Source organism: Xiphophorus hellerii, chromosome 12, assembly GCF_003331165.1.
Source record: "Xiphophorus hellerii strain 12219 chromosome 12, Xiphophorus_hellerii-4.1, whole genome shotgun sequence".
NCBI classification, from domain to species: Eukaryota; Metazoa; Chordata; class Actinopteri; order Cyprinodontiformes; family Poeciliidae; genus Xiphophorus; species Xiphophorus hellerii.
The window spans coordinates 6,629,073-6,649,134 of NC_045683.1; the positions used below are offsets into that span (position 1 = coordinate 6,629,073).

Genomic DNA, 20,062 nt, shown 5'->3' on the forward strand with positions numbered 1-20,062 from the left:
AACTAATTCCAGTGATTAAGATTGATAATATAATATAATATAATATAATATAATATAATATAATATAATATAATATAATATAATATAATATAATATAATATAATATAATATAATCAATACACATTTCTCTATTGGCCAATACAATGTGCACAAACAAGAAATTTGACTTTGGATTATAAGTACTTCCATTGTACAGACATTCAGTACAAATAGATACATTTTAGGCAGAGTAAAATAAGGATAAAAGAACATGTAAATGTTGCTGCCACGTTTTTATAGATTAGAAAATAAAGAAGGTTGATGTGAAAGAAACAAAATGCTTGTGTCTTCACATTAGAGTTAGAATTCTGGATTTGTTCATTGTGAGACAGCCGTAGGAAAGAGCACCAGGAAACATCATTCTGAAGGTAATAGTTTTGGTAGAGTCTATGGGGTTTGCAACGATGTTAGATGACTTTTTCCTGACCCCAGACTTTTAGTGCTAGATGGAAGATGTCACTAAGGAGCTCCACAGCCAGTTTTATGTTGTGTACTACTGAGACACAGTAAACCATCTGTTTCAGCCACACTTTAAACTTTAGTTTAATTTTAAATCTAATTGTTTTCGTGAGACTTTAACGTGACAAAAATTGTTTAGGAGGCTGACAAATTTATTTTCATGTCAAATAAGCTCCGCCCAATCTGTAATGTTGCATCAGAATATCCCGGAAATGTCATCACCCGGTTTTCCTGCTGCACATATAGCATAACTTAGCTCTGAATGTGGGCTCGTTCTTGATTTGTTATGGCTGAGCAGACTTTGGTAGAGGAAATGAATGAATTGCAAGTGGACGGGAGCATAAAGGTGATCATTTTATTTTTATATCGGGATAAATATACTGTTGAAAGCCAACTAGAAGCTAGCCTAGCGTGTGGTAAGATGCATGCTGTCATTTAGCTCTTTGCAATGTGGCGCTAACGCTTCGGCTAGCTGACTTGTAAGTGAATTCTTTGTGATAATGTCATTGGAATAATGTCTAGAAGGTAATGTCTTCTACTAACTTTTTAACAAACGTTTAGTTTGTGTTTAAATGTTTCATGGTGAGTTGCTAGAAGTAACTTTCGGGGACTCGTGGGTCGTCTGTTTGCATGGTTTCGTAAAGCAGGCAAACTCTGTTAAAAATGTGAATAATTGTTTATTTCACTGTCATTTGAAACATTATTTAGTGTGTAATAAATTTTCAATGTTTTGTGGAGATTGTTCTGGGTTCACAGTATAAATCGGTTTGCATCCAATACCTAAATGTTTATTTCATTTAACAAAGGTTTCACTATAGACTGATACGCGTCAAGGATTTGGTGACCTGTGGATAACAAACAACCGAGCATTATTGTGTTCTGTAATTAATTTGACACTTTTTTGTTTGATTTCCGTATGGTTGTTGTAGTATACTGAGTTAGTTCCTCATTTATGTTTAGTTGGATTACCCCCAGACCACTAGAGGGAGTAGTGGAAAGCCTGAAGGAGAGTTTTGAGCAAGCAAGACTAGGGTAGAAGAAGTGAGTGCCTGTAGTGTCTTAAGTTGTGTTCAAGACGGAATAAACAAGTTAAAGACAACTGCTAAGAGTGACTCTACTTCTTGGACGTGAAGATATCACAGTTGTCAATAACTACCAAAAGATAGAATTTGTTACGATATTAACATTGCACTTGTCTATGGCCTCCATATGCATTTTAAATATAGATAGAAAAACAGAATAGATATTGTCCCAGTTGTGACCACATGTCATTATTATCACTTTCATCCTTGTGGTATTTGGACAGGAGTCAAGTACAGCCAGTAAGAATGGAGGGAAGAAAATAAACAAAAATGTTTCTGGGGACTCCGAAGGCAAGACTGAGGTGAGTTAAACATCATATGGGTTTCTTGACCTGACAGCATAAGACAATGTTGATTAACAAGTATTTATTTATTTGAAATACTCATTGTTTTAAGGTGACACTTAACATCACTGAGTCACTGATTTGTTGAACCTGCTGAGGTTCAACGAATAACCACTAATCAATGTTGCTCTTCTCAAGAAGCGAAATTGACTTCTTGTTAAAAACTGTATTTTATGAGCACTGTTATTGAAATGAAATATTGATTTCCATTATGTATAAGATAAGTTCTTTGTTGAAATCCTGTTTTCTGAGAGAGATTTTTTGGGGAATTATATTTGTGGGTGGATTACAGGTTGCAGGATGTGTGAGTAGGTTTTCTAGGCTATGTAATATTTGTTTTTGAAAATCTCTAACTGTGCAGTAGTGTGTTGTATATTCACCTGGATTATTCAACTTCTTTAAGTTATATGCCCAGCGTTGTGTGGAAAAGCAGTTGATTTCTCTAATAAATTCATTTTGCCCTGAATAGTACTCTAACTTAGGTGATTGGCATTTTCACAGAGGAATTACAAACTGGGATCTGGTCATTCAGGTTAGAGAATTTTAATACTGGGTGTGAACAGTTATGCTTAAAGTTGTCATCTTGTATCGGAATCTGCCTGGATGTTTAACTCCAGATCTGAACAGGATCTTGGCCTGGGTTTGCTTAAGATGATCTATCTGCAAAACAATCATTGAATACAAAACAGGTTGGACTAGACTGTAAAACGGGCTCCCAACATGAACAAGCTTCGATGGAAATAACTACCTGATAGAAAAGTGATTCATTTTAAGAAATCTAAAGTTCAGCATTTATTTGAATTTGTTGAAGTTTAAGTCTTAAATTATTGTTGATAGTACAAAATTTCTCCTGAGCCCCTATCTGATTATCTTTTAGCTCAATCAATAATTGTTTTGCTTTGGTTCTGGCTGTGCTAAAGAATATGGTACCCATAACCATCCCACACAACCACACATTTATTTATTTATTTAAATTTTTCTTAAACCTATACATTCACAATTATTCTACAAAAACTTTCAGTTTAGATAAATGCAGTTGAAATAATTTAGAATGATTCTTAATTTTGCTTGTTTCAGGATTGGACATCATATGCAACATGTTTAAAACCAGTTTTGAAAATTAGTAGTAAATTATTTTAATGAATGGGTCTCAACTGTTGTTCAAATGTCATATATTATTTCACAAATGTGAAATAATAACTCACAAATGTACAACCTTACATTCCTCATGTACAACCATATGTGTGTCTACTAGACAAAACTACCTTCCTTGGCAAAGATCATACAATATTGTATTTTTTTTTTTACATAGGGCTTTATTGCGAAATGTATATAGGTAGATATATATATATATATATATATATATATATATATATATATATATATATATATATATATATATGGCAAGTCAAAGATTTTCCACACTTAGCTTTTAAGTATTGACTATTTTTAATTTCTGTGATTTAAAAAAAAAAAAAATTTCCCCTTTTTTTGTTGGTAAAATCCCTTAAAGCCTCATTTATTATTATGTGGTGCTTTACCCAAACGGTCACCAGTTTTTGTTTTGAAGGGAAGCAGGTCGGCTGTTCCGTTTAACCTAGTGCATATATTAAACACTGCTAGCCTATTAACTGTTGCCAGTCCTTGTATTTACAGCCTGTGTTTCCCCCACAGTTGTCACCACCGCCCCAGTACATCGACGAGCGTCTCACTTTGTATGCAAAACTGAAAGCCGAGCACGACGCTCTGATTGCAGAGAGAGCTGCGACGGATAGCAAGCCTATCAAGGTGACCCTGCCTGATGGGAAGGTGGTGGAGGCGGAGTCCTGGAAGACCACGCCGTACCAAGTGGCATGTGGAATCAGGTCAGCGTAATGATGGCTCTGCTGTAATGATAGTGGTATTACAGTTAATTGAAATGAAGCAAATAAAAAAGGGGGCTGCCAAAATTTGATTGCCTAAAGCTGAACTGTGATGTGTTATTTAACATGTGATTATTGTTGCTCTCCTTTAAGTAATCCACATCACTTGTATTATTAAAAGCAGAAGTTGCCACCAGCCAGTCTTGTGGTTGTTTTATTAATAAGTTATTTAAATCATCTGGCCACAAGAAAGTAAAAAAAAAAAAAAACTAGATAAAAAAATATTGTGTGTTTGGTATTCTTTGGTTATCTTAATCAATAATTCGATAGAGAGTATATTCCTAGATATCAAAAAATCTCCACAAACCAAACATTGTGTCTCTGATGTATTTATATACGGTACACTTTAAAATTCAGTATTTTTATAGGAAATTAAGAAGCACACAATGGACTCTAAGGGAAAGCTTGTTTTCTCTAGCTGCTTGTTAATATACCCCAAAATATAGCTTTGTAAAACAAAAGCTCACCAACTTGACAATATCATTTATAATGCTTATGGTGCATAAATTGTCTCTAAGTATAATTTTGTGTATTAAAAAATTCATGGTTTAATTAGTTTAATTGCTTGCAGTAGATATTTCTAAGTAGAAAATGTAATTAGTAACACCCTGTGACCAAGGGAGCTGGAGCTTTCATTTTTTACCTGCCATTATCAGCAGAGTTTAAAAGGGATTTCTATAGGAGCCATTCCCCAGTTGATATGTTCCTGTTCTTTACTTTGATGTGGAATATTTTATGTTTTACGGTGCAGCCAAGGCCTTGCTGACAACACAGTGATTGCCAAAGTAAACAACAGTGTGTGGGACCTTGACAGACCTTTGGAGGGTGACTGCAGCCTTCAGTTGCTCAAGTTTGATGATGAAGAAGCTCAAGCTGTAAGTTTAAATCTTCCATGGTCCTGTTTTTGGAGAACTGGTAGAAACTGATGCCTTTCAAATTTCTGCATATGGTTATGAGTACAACAATCCCATCAGTTTTCTTGATTCTGTCTGAATCAGAATTATTTATGTGGGAGTAATTTGGACATATTTACAGTCTTATTTGTTGGTATCTTCTAAACTCTTTTTTTCTTTTTTCTTGTACATGTAGTAAGACTTCTCTGGCAATTACTTTGCTAGATGTATCTAAGGATAAAATCATAGTTGTAACAATAAGTAAATATTTTAATATTTTTCAAATGAATTACTTTGCTAATGATTGAATTTAAATTTTAACAGTGTCCATTAATGTCAAACAAAACTGTTTGATCAGTGATTTCCCCTAAAATTGCATAATGGTGCAACAATGCAGATCATTGTTGAAAAATATTTGTATTGTAATTGTTGGCAAGAAGTTGTGCTCTTTCAGAGTTTTAATAATCCAACATGTCTTTACTGCAATCTTAATAAGCACCAGAATAACATTGTTCAAACATGAAGTTTGGCAATCCAGTCAGATTAACGACATCATTCAAAAGCTACTTTTAAAACTTTAGGAATTTTTTCCTACAATAAACTGTTTGTAAAACATATTTTATAATGTTGAGAAATTAAATTAGAAAAATACACATTCTTTATCACATCAGTTTGATTTGCCTTCATATGTTCATCAATAATATAAGAAATATATATTTTTTGCATTTAGTATTTAACTGGCTGACATTTTATGATGACATTTTAGGTTTACTGGCATTCCAGTGCCCACATCCTTGGAGAAGCCATGGAGCGTGTGTACGGAGGCTGCCTCTGCTACGGACCTCCGATTGAGAACGGCTTCTACTACGACATGTTTCTGGATAACAATGAGTGAGTTGCTCAGGTTTTGGGTTCAATTTTGTCAAGTAGTTTTGGTCTTAGTGAGAGTCTTTTGGGTGTAACGTGTGTCTAGCAGGTTCGATGAGGTTGGTGACTAACATACCTCAGAATACAGGTAGTTTGCTGAATGGTTCAGGTAGTTGAGCCGGATTTTCTTGGGTGTGTTTCAGTTTAGCTTTAATGTGTTAACAGTTTACTGGTGAATAATCTTTTCATTGACTTTATTTTATTTATTTATTTATTTATTTATTTTTTGTTACAACTGCTTTTCTTCCTGCTTCAATGATGTTTTCCAAATAATTCTGCAACCCGCATAATGAAGTCAGTTTATGCTAATGGCCCTACTGGAGACAGTTGGTCTAAGGATATTTTGACATTGCTGAAGGGCTAAAGCCAAGGACTTGTAGTGTTTGTTTTTGCTTTGTCTAAGTTATGACTTTGTTGGTGGAGACATTGACCTTCTTATAGAGTCTGGGGCTTTTAGCTTACAAACTGGTTATATTTTCCAACATTATTCCTTTTTAAACAAAACAATTAATCATTATCTAATTATTATTTATATATTTAAAGCCTGTGCAGTCTAGAAATGTGTGCTACAAACTTGAAAATGGTATAAAAATTAGGAAATTTGAAAAGTTGTGCATGGAAATACTCATAAAGTTAATTAGATTTTACTGGATTACATGGTAGATTACTTTTAATTAGGAAAACTAAGTAGAATATAACATTTCTTTATTTATAATGATATTGTTTTTTAACAGAGGTGTATCAAGTAATGACTTTCCCTGTCTGGAGAGCCTTTGCAAGAAAATCATCAAGGAGAAGCAGCCGTTTGAAAGGCTGGAGATAAAGAAAGAAACTCTTCTGGACATGTTTAAGGTAAGGCAATGGATACACATGTAAATACAAAAAAAATTCTAAATAATTATTAACCCTATAATGTTCTTTTAAAGTACAACAAGTTTAAGTGCCGCATTCTGAACGAGAAAGTCACCACTCCCACCACCACCGTTTACAGGTGAGTCCAAAGCTGGATGACGTAAATATTCTTTTTTTTTCAGATTTTTTGCAAATTTGTTTTGCAAATGCATGAATTTTGTTAGCCAAATTTTAATTGTTGTAAACATTTTTTTGCACCAGAACTTAACATACACAATGTTGACCTACATGACCTAAACCGGTGATATCTGTCATCTGAATTGGGAATATTGGGTTCTGTAGATTAGACAAGAAATCTTCATGGGTTTCCCATGTAATATATACAATACTTTATATCTGATACTTTAGACATTTTTATACGTGCAATTTTTTTATTTTAAAGGAAAAAGATATGTTCATATGTATTTTTTTTAACAAATATCTTGTCATTTCAGATGTGGTCCACTAATTGATTTGTGCCGGGGTCCTCATGTGAGACACACTGGAAAGATCAAAGCCCTTAAAATCCACAAAGTTAGTCTACTTTTTTTTATTTATTTTTTTTAAAGAAGAATAAAAAACTATGTGTGCCTCTATTTGTTGCTACCAACTATATTTAGTTTGTTCCAACTGCTGGAACAGAACCACTCATGGGATTTGGTGGACTCTGGAGAACGGTGAAGTTTTATATCCTCTCCCTGTTTTTTTGTTGTGCTAGAATTCTTCTACCTACTGGGAGGGAAAAGCAGACATGGAAACCCTCCAGAGGATCTACGGTATCTCCTTTCCTGACCCCAAAATGCTGAAAGAGTGGGAGAAGTTTCAGGAGGAAGCCAAGAACAGAGATCACCGCAAACTGGGCCGGGTAGGAGCTGAAATACAAAAGCAGTTTTGGCTAGAAAGAGAGTAAAATCATTGTGTATTCTGAAGGGTTGAATATGTTAAAAACGGTTATTTATGGGTCTACTGCTATTCAGTCTACTTGAATAACATTTTTTAACAAAATAATTTATTTGACTGGGCAAACCTTCTTTAAAAATGACTGTGAAATTGTTTGTTATTATTATCCAATTTTCCTCGTTGTATTTGTGAATGCTTAAAAAAATAGCGTTGATTATGCTGTTGCTGGTAGTACAACTGATTTCATATTTTTTATTTATGTATCAGACTATGAATTGCTAAATTTATGATGTAACTTTTCCGATGAGACAATGTTGATGCTAGAAGAAATAAAGGAGTTATATTTAGATCTCTTAAGCAATTGTAGCTACAGGGCGTGTGTTCTTATGTCTGTCTGCTCCATGTAATCATGCTTATGGAAAAACAAGTCAAACAGGAACACAAATGCCGACCAGGATTGGTATATAATGAGGTGTTGCATTATGTGAAAGAAAAACTAGTTTGACCTTGGTATTACCCACTTAAATTTCCCATCACTTTAACAGACCTTTTCTTTTTTTTAATTCAGGAGCAGGAACTGTTCTTCTTCCATGAACTGAGTCCAGGGAGCTGCTTCTTTCTGCCTAAAGGGGCCTTCATCTACAACGCGCTGATTGAGTTCATCAGAGTGAGTTCGAGCCGACAGGCCCACAGTGGATAATTGCTTTGATCTTGCTCCAAGCTTTGAGAGGAAAAGTCCAAGGTTTGAGGCAGAAAGTTTAGTTTCGCAGGAAAACCTGAAGAGAATGAAATGATCAGAGTAAGCTCCACTTGTTCTTTACAAAAGTAGAAAACGCAGAAGTACAATAGGATTCAATATTTAACACACACATTATTTTCTCTATTTTCTGCCTTATTTATATTGCATACACATGCTTTGATAATAAACATGCAGTTTACAAAGCTGTTCTTTTAGAACAACATAAAAAGCAACATAAAAAAATATGTAACTTAAGACATTCTTTTTTGTCATAGATGGCTAATTAATAAATTTTGATTTCTCTAAATAATTGATACATTACTATATGGCAAGTGTTTTTTCCATGCTAATATATTTTTCTCTTTTAATTGTGCAGCTGTTCACATAAATATGCATCCTCACAAATTACATTATTAAACTTGGTTCAGAAATAGACTTGTATATTATGCTGGTTAATTAAACACAAAATGCTATATTTCATTTTCACAGTGAACCAACATGAACTGATGGCATCCTAAATTGTCACAGGCTGTAGAAACTTAACACTTATTTTCATCCTCTTCACTTTTCTTCCAGACTCTGGGACCTGTAATTCAAAATTCACTTTAATTTCAAAAAGAGACTTTTAACAACTAAACAACCTTTCAGTCCTTTTTTTCTTAGCTCAAGTAAAACTCTCCAAATATTGTATTTGTGCCGAGTTACTTAACACAGGAACGTAGTGCAGCCTTGATATGTTGTGTGTTTACTCGTGGAGCTCTGTGTTCAACTGGAGTCCATACCTTGTAAATGTCCCCAAAACTCATGAATAGGCTTTGCTTCTCAATCAAGGGTCTGGTTATCTCAGTCACTTGTACACCTTTTTTCAACCCAACCACACATTTTTTTCCCCACTCAAGATTCAATGAATGTGCATCAATACTTTTTCAGCAATTAGTGGCTGAAAAAGTATTCAGTAAAAAGTAAAAAGCTGCTTTTCCAGCAGCCACTGTCTGCTGGAAAACTGTCAAACGGATTATGTCGAGTGTAACTTTTCTGTTCGAAAATACATTTGTTATTACTCTTAGTGTTAAAATACACAAGTTGAAATCAGAAATAAACACAACGGTGCATTGTTTGAGTACAACATTTTTCAGGTAATACAGATATTATAGCAAAAGTTATGCTATTCAAAAACAGAAATAAATGAAATAACCAAAAACAGCTTCACTCAAAGTTGTACGGGTAATACACAAAAAAAGTTATATACATGTATACTTTTTAATTTCATGAATTTTCTTGAACAACAGGTTTAATTATTTCTACCTCTCTGGAAATTGATTAGCCTGCTAATTAGTCTAATGTTGGATTCTTCAGAATTTTACATAAACACTCTTTAATTTGGTAGTGAAAAGTTTTAAATGTCTGTTTTAAAACTCAGGACCATCTACTAGAACAGCTCCTGAAGACTTAATTCTTCAATATAAAGTCAAGACATTTCCCCGCCATCCTTATCATCAACATGCAGTTTTACTTGAACTGTTTTACATTACCTTCTGTTCAGATAACAAGCACAGTTGTAAAATCCTCAAATTAAACATTTTGCTTTTTCCTATTGTGCATTTCAAACTTCCTGTTTCAGTCCAAATATACAGTAATTCCTGCTTTTGACTTTGTTAGACAACCGCAAATCAAACTAAAGTTTGTAAGTCAGATACCCTTGCCAGAAGTGAACTAACCCTTTGTAAAATAAATCAAAACATGTAAATCAGATTCATTTGATGGCATTGAAGAAAAGTTATTTCTCTATATTGTAAAGGGTGAGAAATTGCTTTTCACATCTTGATTCTCAGAGTGTGCACGCACTAAGAAAAAAACACTTTAAGCAATTTCACCTTAATGTAACAAAATGGATTTCTGACAGAGGCGATTTCGAGAAACGAAATTGGGTTTCATAAAGAAGCCCTGTCTGCACAAGCTTAAACTCCACCTCTGTCAAATATAGTAATCAGTCAGTCAAATACTTTAATGGTGAAAAAAATCCCATCAGTTGCCCAAGATTTTATTGTGAAAGCTCTTTCATGGCTAGATTTTGAAGTGTAACACCCAAGTAGACAAAGCAAGCCAAGATGTATTAACACAAAAATGAGATGCAATAATCAGTTTAAATCCTCCCATGTAAATTTGGCAGATCAGATTTCAAGGAGTTAAGCAGTTTTAAAGCAACAAAAAAGCAATTGCACTTTTAATTTATTGTTTCTAATTTCCTTTATAAACAAAATTGAAGGTATAGTTCCTTCCACAATGATTTACAACTCTGCTAAAACCTAAGGTAGTGTTATGATTAATTCAAGATGCCGCTCTTAGCTTGTGTTTTTCTAGTGAGATGCTAGAAAAACTGTTTTTAAGCATTTAGTCAGAGTTTGACTAAATGCTGATATGATTGTAGATCTGTGCAGTTTTAGCTCATTTATTGTAACCATTTCTTAATTTATATGATATGTCCTCTTGGCTCTCCCATCTTGAAAACGAAAGGCCAACTGGTGTGTAATTAACCTCATAATTACACACCAGGGAAACAGGATGTCAATGATTACTGATTATAGATTTTGAGGTTCCTATCAAAAGAAAAGTCCAAATAAAGCACAAAAAGCCCGTAGCATTTATCTTTTAGGAGTCACAAATATTGTGGAAAATGTTTTTTGTTTTATAAGAATGGTTTTTACTTACACTGGGGCAGTAAATATAATTTAATTAAGGAAATGTTCCACCCTTATCTTTTGCATGTTATAAAATTTATTTAAATGTACTTATTTTAACTTTTTCCTGTAAAACTGGAGTTTTTTTTTATTTCACCTTTATTAGTACAGGTAAATCTCAGTGAGAGATGATGTCTCATTTACAGGAGTGACCTGTTCTTCCTTTTTCACAATCTCTATTTTCTCTTTTTTTCCACAGAAATTAGATTTTCTATAATGTTACTAACTAATATAAAATATGAGTTGAGTTTATTGATTTTTTTACACTATCTGTTGTTATCAGGTGTGGAAGGTGCTATTTGTTAGCAGAAGTCCTTCCCTGTGACAGAAGACTGTTCAGGACTTTATTTATAGTGCAGATTTTTTTCTGCACTATCTGCACCTTTGAATGTCCTTCAAAGGCGCCATGTATCTTATAAGGAATACTTTGACTTGTCCTTTGCAGAGCGAATATAGGAAGAGGGGTTTCCAGGAAGTAGTGACTCCCAACATCTACAACAGCAAACTGTGGATGACTTCGGGCCACTGGCAGCACTACAGCGAGAACATGTTCTCTTTTGAGGCAGAGAAGGAGACCTTTGCACTCAAACCAATGAACTGCCCTGGGCACTGGTGAGACCTAGGCATTTTCTTACAAGAAATTGTATAATTTTGTCTGGCAGCCAGGGGAAAAATGAACATTAATGGTAAATGAAAACACCCTGTAAATGAGACAAATGATCTTGTTTTCCTCCTGCATGAAATGAAGTACCTTCATCATGCAAAATAGCTGTGATACAATGTTTAGCTCTGCATCTTATTGTGACAAACTGTCGCTGCAGCAGATTTTCAACCAGCACGACTAAAATTGGAATGGCTTTAAGGCCTTGTAGTGTTTTCAGATGGAAAATGTCCCATTTCTGTTTCTTGCTGAATGCTGAGTTGCAGGATAAATAGAAGTAACAATTTGGATCTCTGTTTTAATATCTTTCATATGTTTATTTACTGCTCCAGTCTCTTATCGCTTCTTAGTAAATCACATCATCATCCAAAATAACTTTTACATTGTTTTATCAGTTGCATCAAATCTTGCATTTACTCTCAATGTTGTTTTGAATCAGTGTTTTTGTCGTAACTTTAGATTGAAGTCGCATTGTGTTTTCACATGTTTTTTTCCCCGTCTCTGTTTGGACCCAGCCTGATGTTTGATCACCGTCCTCGCTCCTGGAGAGAGCTTCCTCTCCGCATGGCCGACTTTGGCGTCCTGCACAGAAACGAGTTGTCTGGAGCCCTGACTGGCCTCACGCGAGTCCGCCGCTTCCAGCAGGACGACGCGCATATCTTCTGCTCAATAGACCAGGTTAGGACTCTCTTACAAAAACACTCATTTCTGGAGGAAGAAAAGCTGTCTGTGGCTAATAATTTGACAGAGTGACGTTACCTGAGGCACTGTCTGTTGAGGTTAAAGAGTACAAGTTGGAAAATAAATGATGCTGTTCTGAAATAATTTTAAATTTCTACAGCTCATGTGTCGGGTTGTGCTGTGTTAATAATGAATGTGCAGCGTTTGGACAAGGAATATGAATTTATTCCTGGTTCTGCTGCTTCATATTTAACCTGGTTTTAATTGTCAGAAGTAAAACTGCGATGCCAAGTGTGTTGCAGTTGTGTTAAGTGTTGTACTTTCATCACAACACTGCTGCATTTCAGATCTTATTTGCTTCTTGTGGGTAAAGATTTAGTTTTTAAGTTGGTAAAACTACAACATGAGTCAGCTTTCCAGGGGAACACAATAAAAACGCTGGGTGTAAAAGCACACAGTGTTTGTTTGCAGGATGTCAAACTTTTATTACAACACTTTCTGGCACAGCAAACGTGTTATTAATGATGAATTGTTTGTCATATTCACATAGAAAAACTCAAAATTCTTCTGCTCCATGGTTAACAGTTTGGAAACAAGGTTATTGCCCCGAATCAATTCGAGTATCAATTAAAGAGACCAAAAGTTCAAAAAGTGAAGCAATTTTATTCATTAGCAGATTCATATATGAAGATGCAGCAATACACAGCCAGTTTGGTCGTGATTGTGTATTGTGAAAGAGGGCTGGAAAAGACACAAAGATCGTAAAGCCTTTAGGCCCAGGGTGCTCAATTTTAGGAAAATATGTGATAATATAACAAGTCATTAAAAAGTGTACATGTGTTTCTGCTTTGGGTTCATTGCAAACAGACCCTAGATAATGAGTGGAAAAAAAATAAAATTTAATTTTTCCATCTAGGACACCAAATTTTATTGAAAATGGGAATTTTAGCCAACTTCTTTTTGCTTTGATACTGAGAAAAATGTAACTGTTGTATCTTAATGGCTTAACCGGTATACCGGATGTGCACCTATTAAAATGCACTGGACTTTGTATCGTAGATATATTACCGACAAAGACAGGATGAATCTATGCTTCCTACATAATTAGATAATAATTTAAATTTATGTAGTTCTTGGTATACAGTAACATTGTCATGTTTGCACTAAATTGGGATCAAAACACAAAAACAGAGATAAAAACTTAGTAACCATAAAAGACATGCAAGTAAAAAAGAATAAAGCTAAGAATATAAACATTAAACTGTTAACGCTTGTATAAACATGATGTTTTACTAAATTTATGTTTTCAAATATTAATGTTCTGTTATTGTGGACCCCAGATTGAAGAGGAGATTAAAGGCTGCCTGGACTTCCTGCGTACAGTTTATGAAGTGTTTGGCTTCACTTTCAAACTCAACCTTTCTACAAGACCAGAGAAGTTTCTGGGAGAGCCAGAGATCTGGAACCAGGCAGAAAAGGTAATTTCTGTTCCTCTCAGTATATGAGAAAATATGAACACCCAGAAGGTGCTGTTAGAAAGTATTGGCTGGACAGAAGCAGAAGATCTATATTTTCTCTAAGCAGCCTTCAGTTCGGTGGAAGTAAATGCTTTTTCCTCTTCAGAGATTATATTCACACTTTGCTGCTTTCACTTCCTGTTCTGTCCCAGCGAGTTGATTTACAGGAAAAGCAGCAATGTTTCAGTGATTATTTTTTCAACTTAAAGCCTCAATTGGCTCAATTTGTATGTAAAGCAAACAACGAGATGAGTTAAATTGAGCAATAATGACTGTTTGGCCTTTAGATTACCACAATACAGACCCTTTCTTGGACTACTAGGAAGTCTGGGAGAATTTTGTAGAGTTTGTGTTAAATGGCAGCTGATAAAACAAAAGACTTTGTTTTCAGGTGCACCTGGGATTGAATGAAGGACATCAGATTGTTGGTTTTGTAAGGATTTACTGGCAGACTTTAGAAGGATGAAAAGGTGTTTGTTGGCAGGTACACTACTGGAATTGAGTTTTAGTTTTTCTTTGTTTTTGTTTTTTTCACTTGACATACTAATTAGCACTGTTGTATGCACATTTTCCCTCTTGATTTCCATTACATAACTTATTTCTACATCTATTTTTATTAGGGCTGAAGCTAAATTGATTATTTTAGTAATCGATTTGTGGCACATTCTGCAAATTTTTCATTTAACTACTTCCATCTTTTTTGTGCAATGTTAAAAGGCGCAAATAAACGAATAAATTCCTTTTTAATTAAAACATATTTTGCCTAAAATGTAATAACATTCCTTTAGAATTCGCTTGGCCATTTGTTGCAAAAGATTAATCTGCAGCTAAATAAATACTTGTAACATAAACATGGGAAAAGCTGAGCTCTTTCTGCTTGACTTCACGTCAGTGCGGTGTAGACCTGATCTGCTGACTCTCCTTTGGGTTAACCTATTAACTGGATAGCCAAAGGTGCTTAATAAGGAGATTTTCACTTCTTGTTCTGGATTTTTTTGCTACAGAATTTGATACAGAGAAAGCCATATATAAACCTGAGGAGTTCTGGGTACAACATATTTACTGAGAAAAGTTCTTATTTTCAATCTTAAATGCAAAATTTATGTAATGTGTGCTTTTTGCTACAGCTTTAGCTTAATTACTGTCCTGACTGTGTTCTTTCTTTTGAGTCACTGTACTTCAGTAAATGATTCATCAATTACAAAATTAATTGACGATCATTTAAGCAATTCTTAAGTTCCCCATCCTCAAAATTATTGTCTTTTTGTATTTTTACTGTTGTTAATTTACTGTGTTGCTTTTTGTTTATATCTGCAACTAATATTTAAAGCTTTTATTGAGTTAATTATCCATTTTAGCAATAGATAGTATTTTTTTCATTCGGTTTTCCTGGTATGAAAAGCATGACTAATGTTTGATTGCAAGAAGTACTTTAATTATCCAATAATCATGTTTTATTGCAACCTTTTATATCTCAATATATATCAAAAAAGTAAATTTTTTGTTAAAAAATGTAAACTCATGCATGTATTACTCGCATCATAACGTGTTTTAAGCTTTTATTATTGCTAGTTCTGATGAATAACAGAATAAATGCTCCAGTTGTAGCCCGGGTTCTTGTGAAGGCTCTAAGAGCACTTAGTTGCACACCTTGTAAATCTTTGAATTGGCTTTAGTTTACAATCCTCTTAAGGCTGTGGTTATCCTCACTACTTGTTCACCTTTTTCTACTGCATGTTTATCTTCCATTCAACTTTTCATTAATATACTTTCATACAGCGCTGTGTAAGCGGACCCTTTTGAGCTTTTGCAGCTTGTTCTCATAATTTACAGCATCAGTAACTGTCTGATGGACAACTGTCCAGTCAGCAGTCTTTCTTAATATAGCTTTGGCCATAGCATAGTATTTCTGCATAAAAAATGTTTTTTATTGGTTTGACATAATATAAAAATGTGTCCAAATTGTGTTCTTATTTGTGATGCACCTGTAAGACACAACAGGTAGAGGTTAACGGTCATGGTACATGGATAAGGTGTTATGTTATGATTTTCTTCCTGTTTTGCTATTTGTTTTACTTTAATTTGTCTGAGATTTCTGGTGTTTCAAGCTACTATATATGTTTTTTTCTTTTTAATCTATTACATTTTTCTATAGGAACAACTGGACTTTATTACTTGTTTAATGTATGCAGTGAAACAGATGGAAAATGACATAAACCAAAAAGACAGATAAAATGGGCAGAAGGAGAGGCAGAAAGCTCTGTACTTTCTCCTCATTTTATTGCTCAGAAGCAACCATGACATAACATGGAGGCATTAGCAATTCTCAGCTCAGTGATTTGTCCCAGATGAACTTTCTTGCTGTGCTTAGCAACACTGTTTACCTGGATATTGCTCAACCATGAATGTTGTTGTAAAGCAATATTAATCATTTTTGTTTTCGCAGCAACTGGAAAACAGCTTAAATGAGTTTGGGGAGAAATGGGTCCTGAACCCAGGTGACGGAGCTTTTTATGGACCCAAGGTGAGCGGCTCACTGAAGCATTGATTTAGTTCAGCTGTAAATCAGCCTGAGAGAGAGCCGCTGATCACATGTGTTTTTTATGTCTGCAGATTGACATTCAGATCAAGGATGCCATCGGTCGATACCACCAGTGTGCCACTATACAGCTTGATTTCCAGCTCCCCATACGCTTTAATCTCTCCTTTGTCGGGTAACAGCTCTGCTGCTTTTCATTAATCTTAAATATTGTTCAAGATTTTTCTTTTTTTTTACTAGTTGGATGAAGTCTTAACTTCTCTTACTGCCTAAATGTGATTTATATCTTGCGTGTCTTTATTTCAATTGCATTTTTTCAGTTTTGTTTAAATTGTTTTGCAGTAATGATGGTGATGACCACAAGAGACCAGTGATCATCCACAGAGCTATTCTGGGATCAGTAGAGAGAATGATCGCCATTCTGACTGAGAACTACGGAGGCAAATGGTTCGTGAACAATCCTATTTTATTTGATTAATCAAAAAGAAGGACAAACCCTAATAGACGGAGACATGTTTGTTTTTATTTAAGTTGGTTTGAGTGATGGCAATTCATTAATAATTTTAAAAAACAGAAATGTATCCTGAACCTTTTTACAGTCTGTGTTTGTCCTGCTGCTGCCCCACAAGTCCAATAAATACAGAAATGTTCTGTTCTTCTTCTTCAGGCCACTGTGGCTTTCTCCCGATCAAGTGATGGTTATACCTGTGGGACCAACCTGTGAAGAATATGCTGAGAAAGTAAGCCCTCACCTCTGCTATGTTAATACAGTGTCACATTTCAAGGGCAGCGAGTTACCCTGAGGTTATCAAGTATTTAAATTTACCTCCAAGCTGAAGCTATTTGTCTTTTGTCTTATCCCTGGTGTGCATCTTGTTTTTGGCTGGGATTCTGTGCTGTACCGGAATCACAGAACTGTCTGGGAGTCTCACTGTTCGCTTTAGCGCTTATTACAGTCACAGCAGCTTTTTTCTTCTAACTTTAAAGTACTGAATTTTATTAGGTTGTATAAAAACGCTTCTCATTTTTGTTCATTGGAACATTTTAGGAAGGATTGATGGATTCAAAAACAATGGATACAAAAAAATAATAAAGGAAGGGAGGTAGGATAGATTGATTGAAAGGAAGTAAAGAAGAATTTAAAAATCTATGAGGGGAAGTCAAGTTAAAAAGAGAGGAAGAAGGCATCATTGGATTGAGGCATGAAAGACAGGAATAAGTCGAGGGAGGGACTGTTTGGAAAACCAAAGGACGGAACAAGTTTTGGAATTAGGACTTATTAAAAATAAGTATTGGTTTGAAAAAGGAAGGAAAAAGGAATGGCTAGTTTGGGCAAAAAAGGAGGGAAGGATTAATTGTAAGAAGAAAAATGTGATTGGAGGAACGAAGAAATGGAGGGTTGATTGAGAGATTAAAAGAAAGCTGGATGGATGAACGATTGATTAAGAATTGATTAGAAACACTGGTTGTTGGAAAGAAGGAAGAGATTGATTGATTGGAAAAGGGGAGAAACGGAAGGTTGATTGGAGGGAGTATTTACTAAAGGAAATGTTGATGGATGGAAGATTTATTTAAGGCAAAGGTTGATTTCAAGAAGGAAGGCAAGATCGGAAGGAACAATTGATTTTAGGGAGGAAAGGTTGAGTGGTGGCAGGATTTATTAAATGAATGGTTGAGGAAAGAAGAATGGAGGAAAGCATCACACATTAATGGAATTAAAGGTCTGATTGGTTCTTCATGTCATGCTGATTTGAGCAGTTTTGTGGGGTTGGAACAAAAATATTTGGGACTTTGACAAATTCTTAGTCCATCTATGATACTAAATAACTCAGAGAAAAATGTCATGAAATAAACTCCTATGATGCTTATTCATGATTTATTCAGGAGATTTCAGCTTCAAACGTGCTTCATAAGGATATATTTGAGCTATTATTCTCTTGGAAATATAGTCCCTTGCTTTTAGCATAGAAACATTTCCTGCTGAGTGACAGCATTTCAGCTAGGACGTTTTTCCTCACAGAAAGATAAGTGGGATTTTTTTTGCACAGTTTGCCATAAACCTACTCTGTATTTTACATATGAATTCTGCAGCAACAGTCAACAAAATAGATTTGTGCACAAAGTTTTGGATCCATGTCAGTCAGTTGGAATAAAAGCCATAATAAGAATTTTGAGCTTTTCTTACTTAAAAAAAAAAACATATTTCTGTTCTTTTCATCTCAGCTGTATTTCAGACCCTTACATTAGAACTTTAGTATGAATGGAATATTTTATTTCTGGTAGAAGCAACACGACATGCATGCTTTACAGCTAGCAGGGCAACTTTTTGCTTTTTCACCACTTTTCTGCACAAAAGTTCCTATTTTATTTTGCATTCATATTAGAAATGAATCTATATTTTTAGTTGTCTCAAGTGAATATTTTGGGGGGAATTTTGTAACCACAACCACCAAATTGTAATTTTTGACACCATGTTGAAGTAATGAACATGTGATATTTAAAACAAGCTTTGTCTTTCTTTGATTTACTCTGCAGGTCAAGCAGGAATTCCACAAAAGCGGCTTCATGGCAGATGTGGATCTGGATCCTGGCTGCACTCTAAACAAAAAGATCCGAAATGCGCAGTTGGCACAGTACAACTTCATCCTGGGTCAGTGGCAACAAGCATTTATTCCTTTTATCAGTTCCTGTTCTTATCTTTCCCGTTGTCCGCCCAGATATTGATTTTCTTTTTTCTTGTTTTTATTTTCTCGTATTTGCATTCTGCCTTGTCGGACAAAGTGGTGGGAGAGAAGGAGAAGGCTAGCAACACTGTGAACGTGCGCACCCGAGACAACAAAGTCCACGGCGAGTGCAGTGTGGAGGAGTGCATCAAACGCCTCACGGAGCTGAAGGCCTCCAGGAGTAGAAACGCAGAGGAAGAGTTCTGAGCTCAAACAACTTCTCTCCACAAAACCTCAATTAAATTCAGATGCTGTGTTTATGATCAACTTTTTAAGAGGGGGATGGGGAATAAATGCCTGCAAATGTCTATTTTTGTCAGAAACCAGGTTTTCCTGTACCGGTGCAAAGATATACATTTTTCTGTTGTCTTCCATTTCCTGTCTGGTTATCACGATACTGCTCAACCAAACGTTATGAAGTGTAATAGTCTTTCTCTCATTTGTTTCGAATGTAATATGGTGAGGTCCTTGAACAGCTCAGCAGAACAAGTCCGTAAATGAATAAACTGTTTTCTTAAACATTCTTCTCCAGTTTCCATATTACAAGCTTATCGGAGCAAAGGGGAAATGCGTTTTTTTTTTAAATGTTCTTCCTCTATCTTTTTGTTGCTCATCATTTCTTCAGGGAATTGTACATGAAATCCAATTTTGATGAACAGTTTATTCTTGATGATTCTGTGCTGCTTTTTGAGACATAAGGAGGGTCTGAGTTAAAGAGTGATCCTTAAAACTTGGGTCTACTTGATATTTTGCACAAAGCTGGAAAATGGGCTTTTGTCAGAAGAAAACCCAGAATCTTAAACTTAAAATCGACCTCTTAACGATTGCAGTAACACCTGACCTTGAATTGGCGGATAAGCCGAGGCTTACTCAGCCTCATGTTGACATCTTTTATTTCTTTTGGTTGAGGTTTCAGAGTTGAGAGGTTGTTTTTTGTAAAGCTAACAAAAGAAACTAACGCAATACAGCAAAAATAAATGAAAAAAGCTTTGTTTTAAGCAGAAGCG

General features: G+C 35.0%; 1 protein-coding gene across 1 annotated transcript; it reads left to right on the plus strand.

Annotated features, from left to right (window-relative positions):
• Window positions 1–705: 705 nt before the first annotated feature.
• On the plus strand, window positions 706–19,728 carry tars1 (threonyl-tRNA synthetase 1). The gene is made up of 19 exons (XM_032579010.1): window positions 706–844; window positions 1,805–1,882; window positions 3,599–3,789; window positions 4,598–4,721; window positions 5,506–5,630; window positions 6,401–6,518; window positions 6,593–6,657; window positions 7,013–7,091; window positions 7,276–7,422; window positions 8,026–8,124; window positions 11,380–11,546; window positions 12,111–12,273; window positions 13,617–13,754; window positions 16,240–16,317; window positions 16,407–16,507; window positions 16,675–16,779; window positions 17,000–17,072; window positions 18,868–18,982; window positions 19,114–19,728. The coding sequence occupies exons 1-19, from the start codon at window positions 785–787 to the stop codon at window positions 19,260–19,262; spliced, it is 2,175 nt and encodes a 724-aa protein (XP_032434901.1). The 5' UTR covers window positions 706–784; the 3' UTR covers window positions 19,263–19,728.
• Window positions 19,729–20,062: the final 334 nt, after the last annotated feature.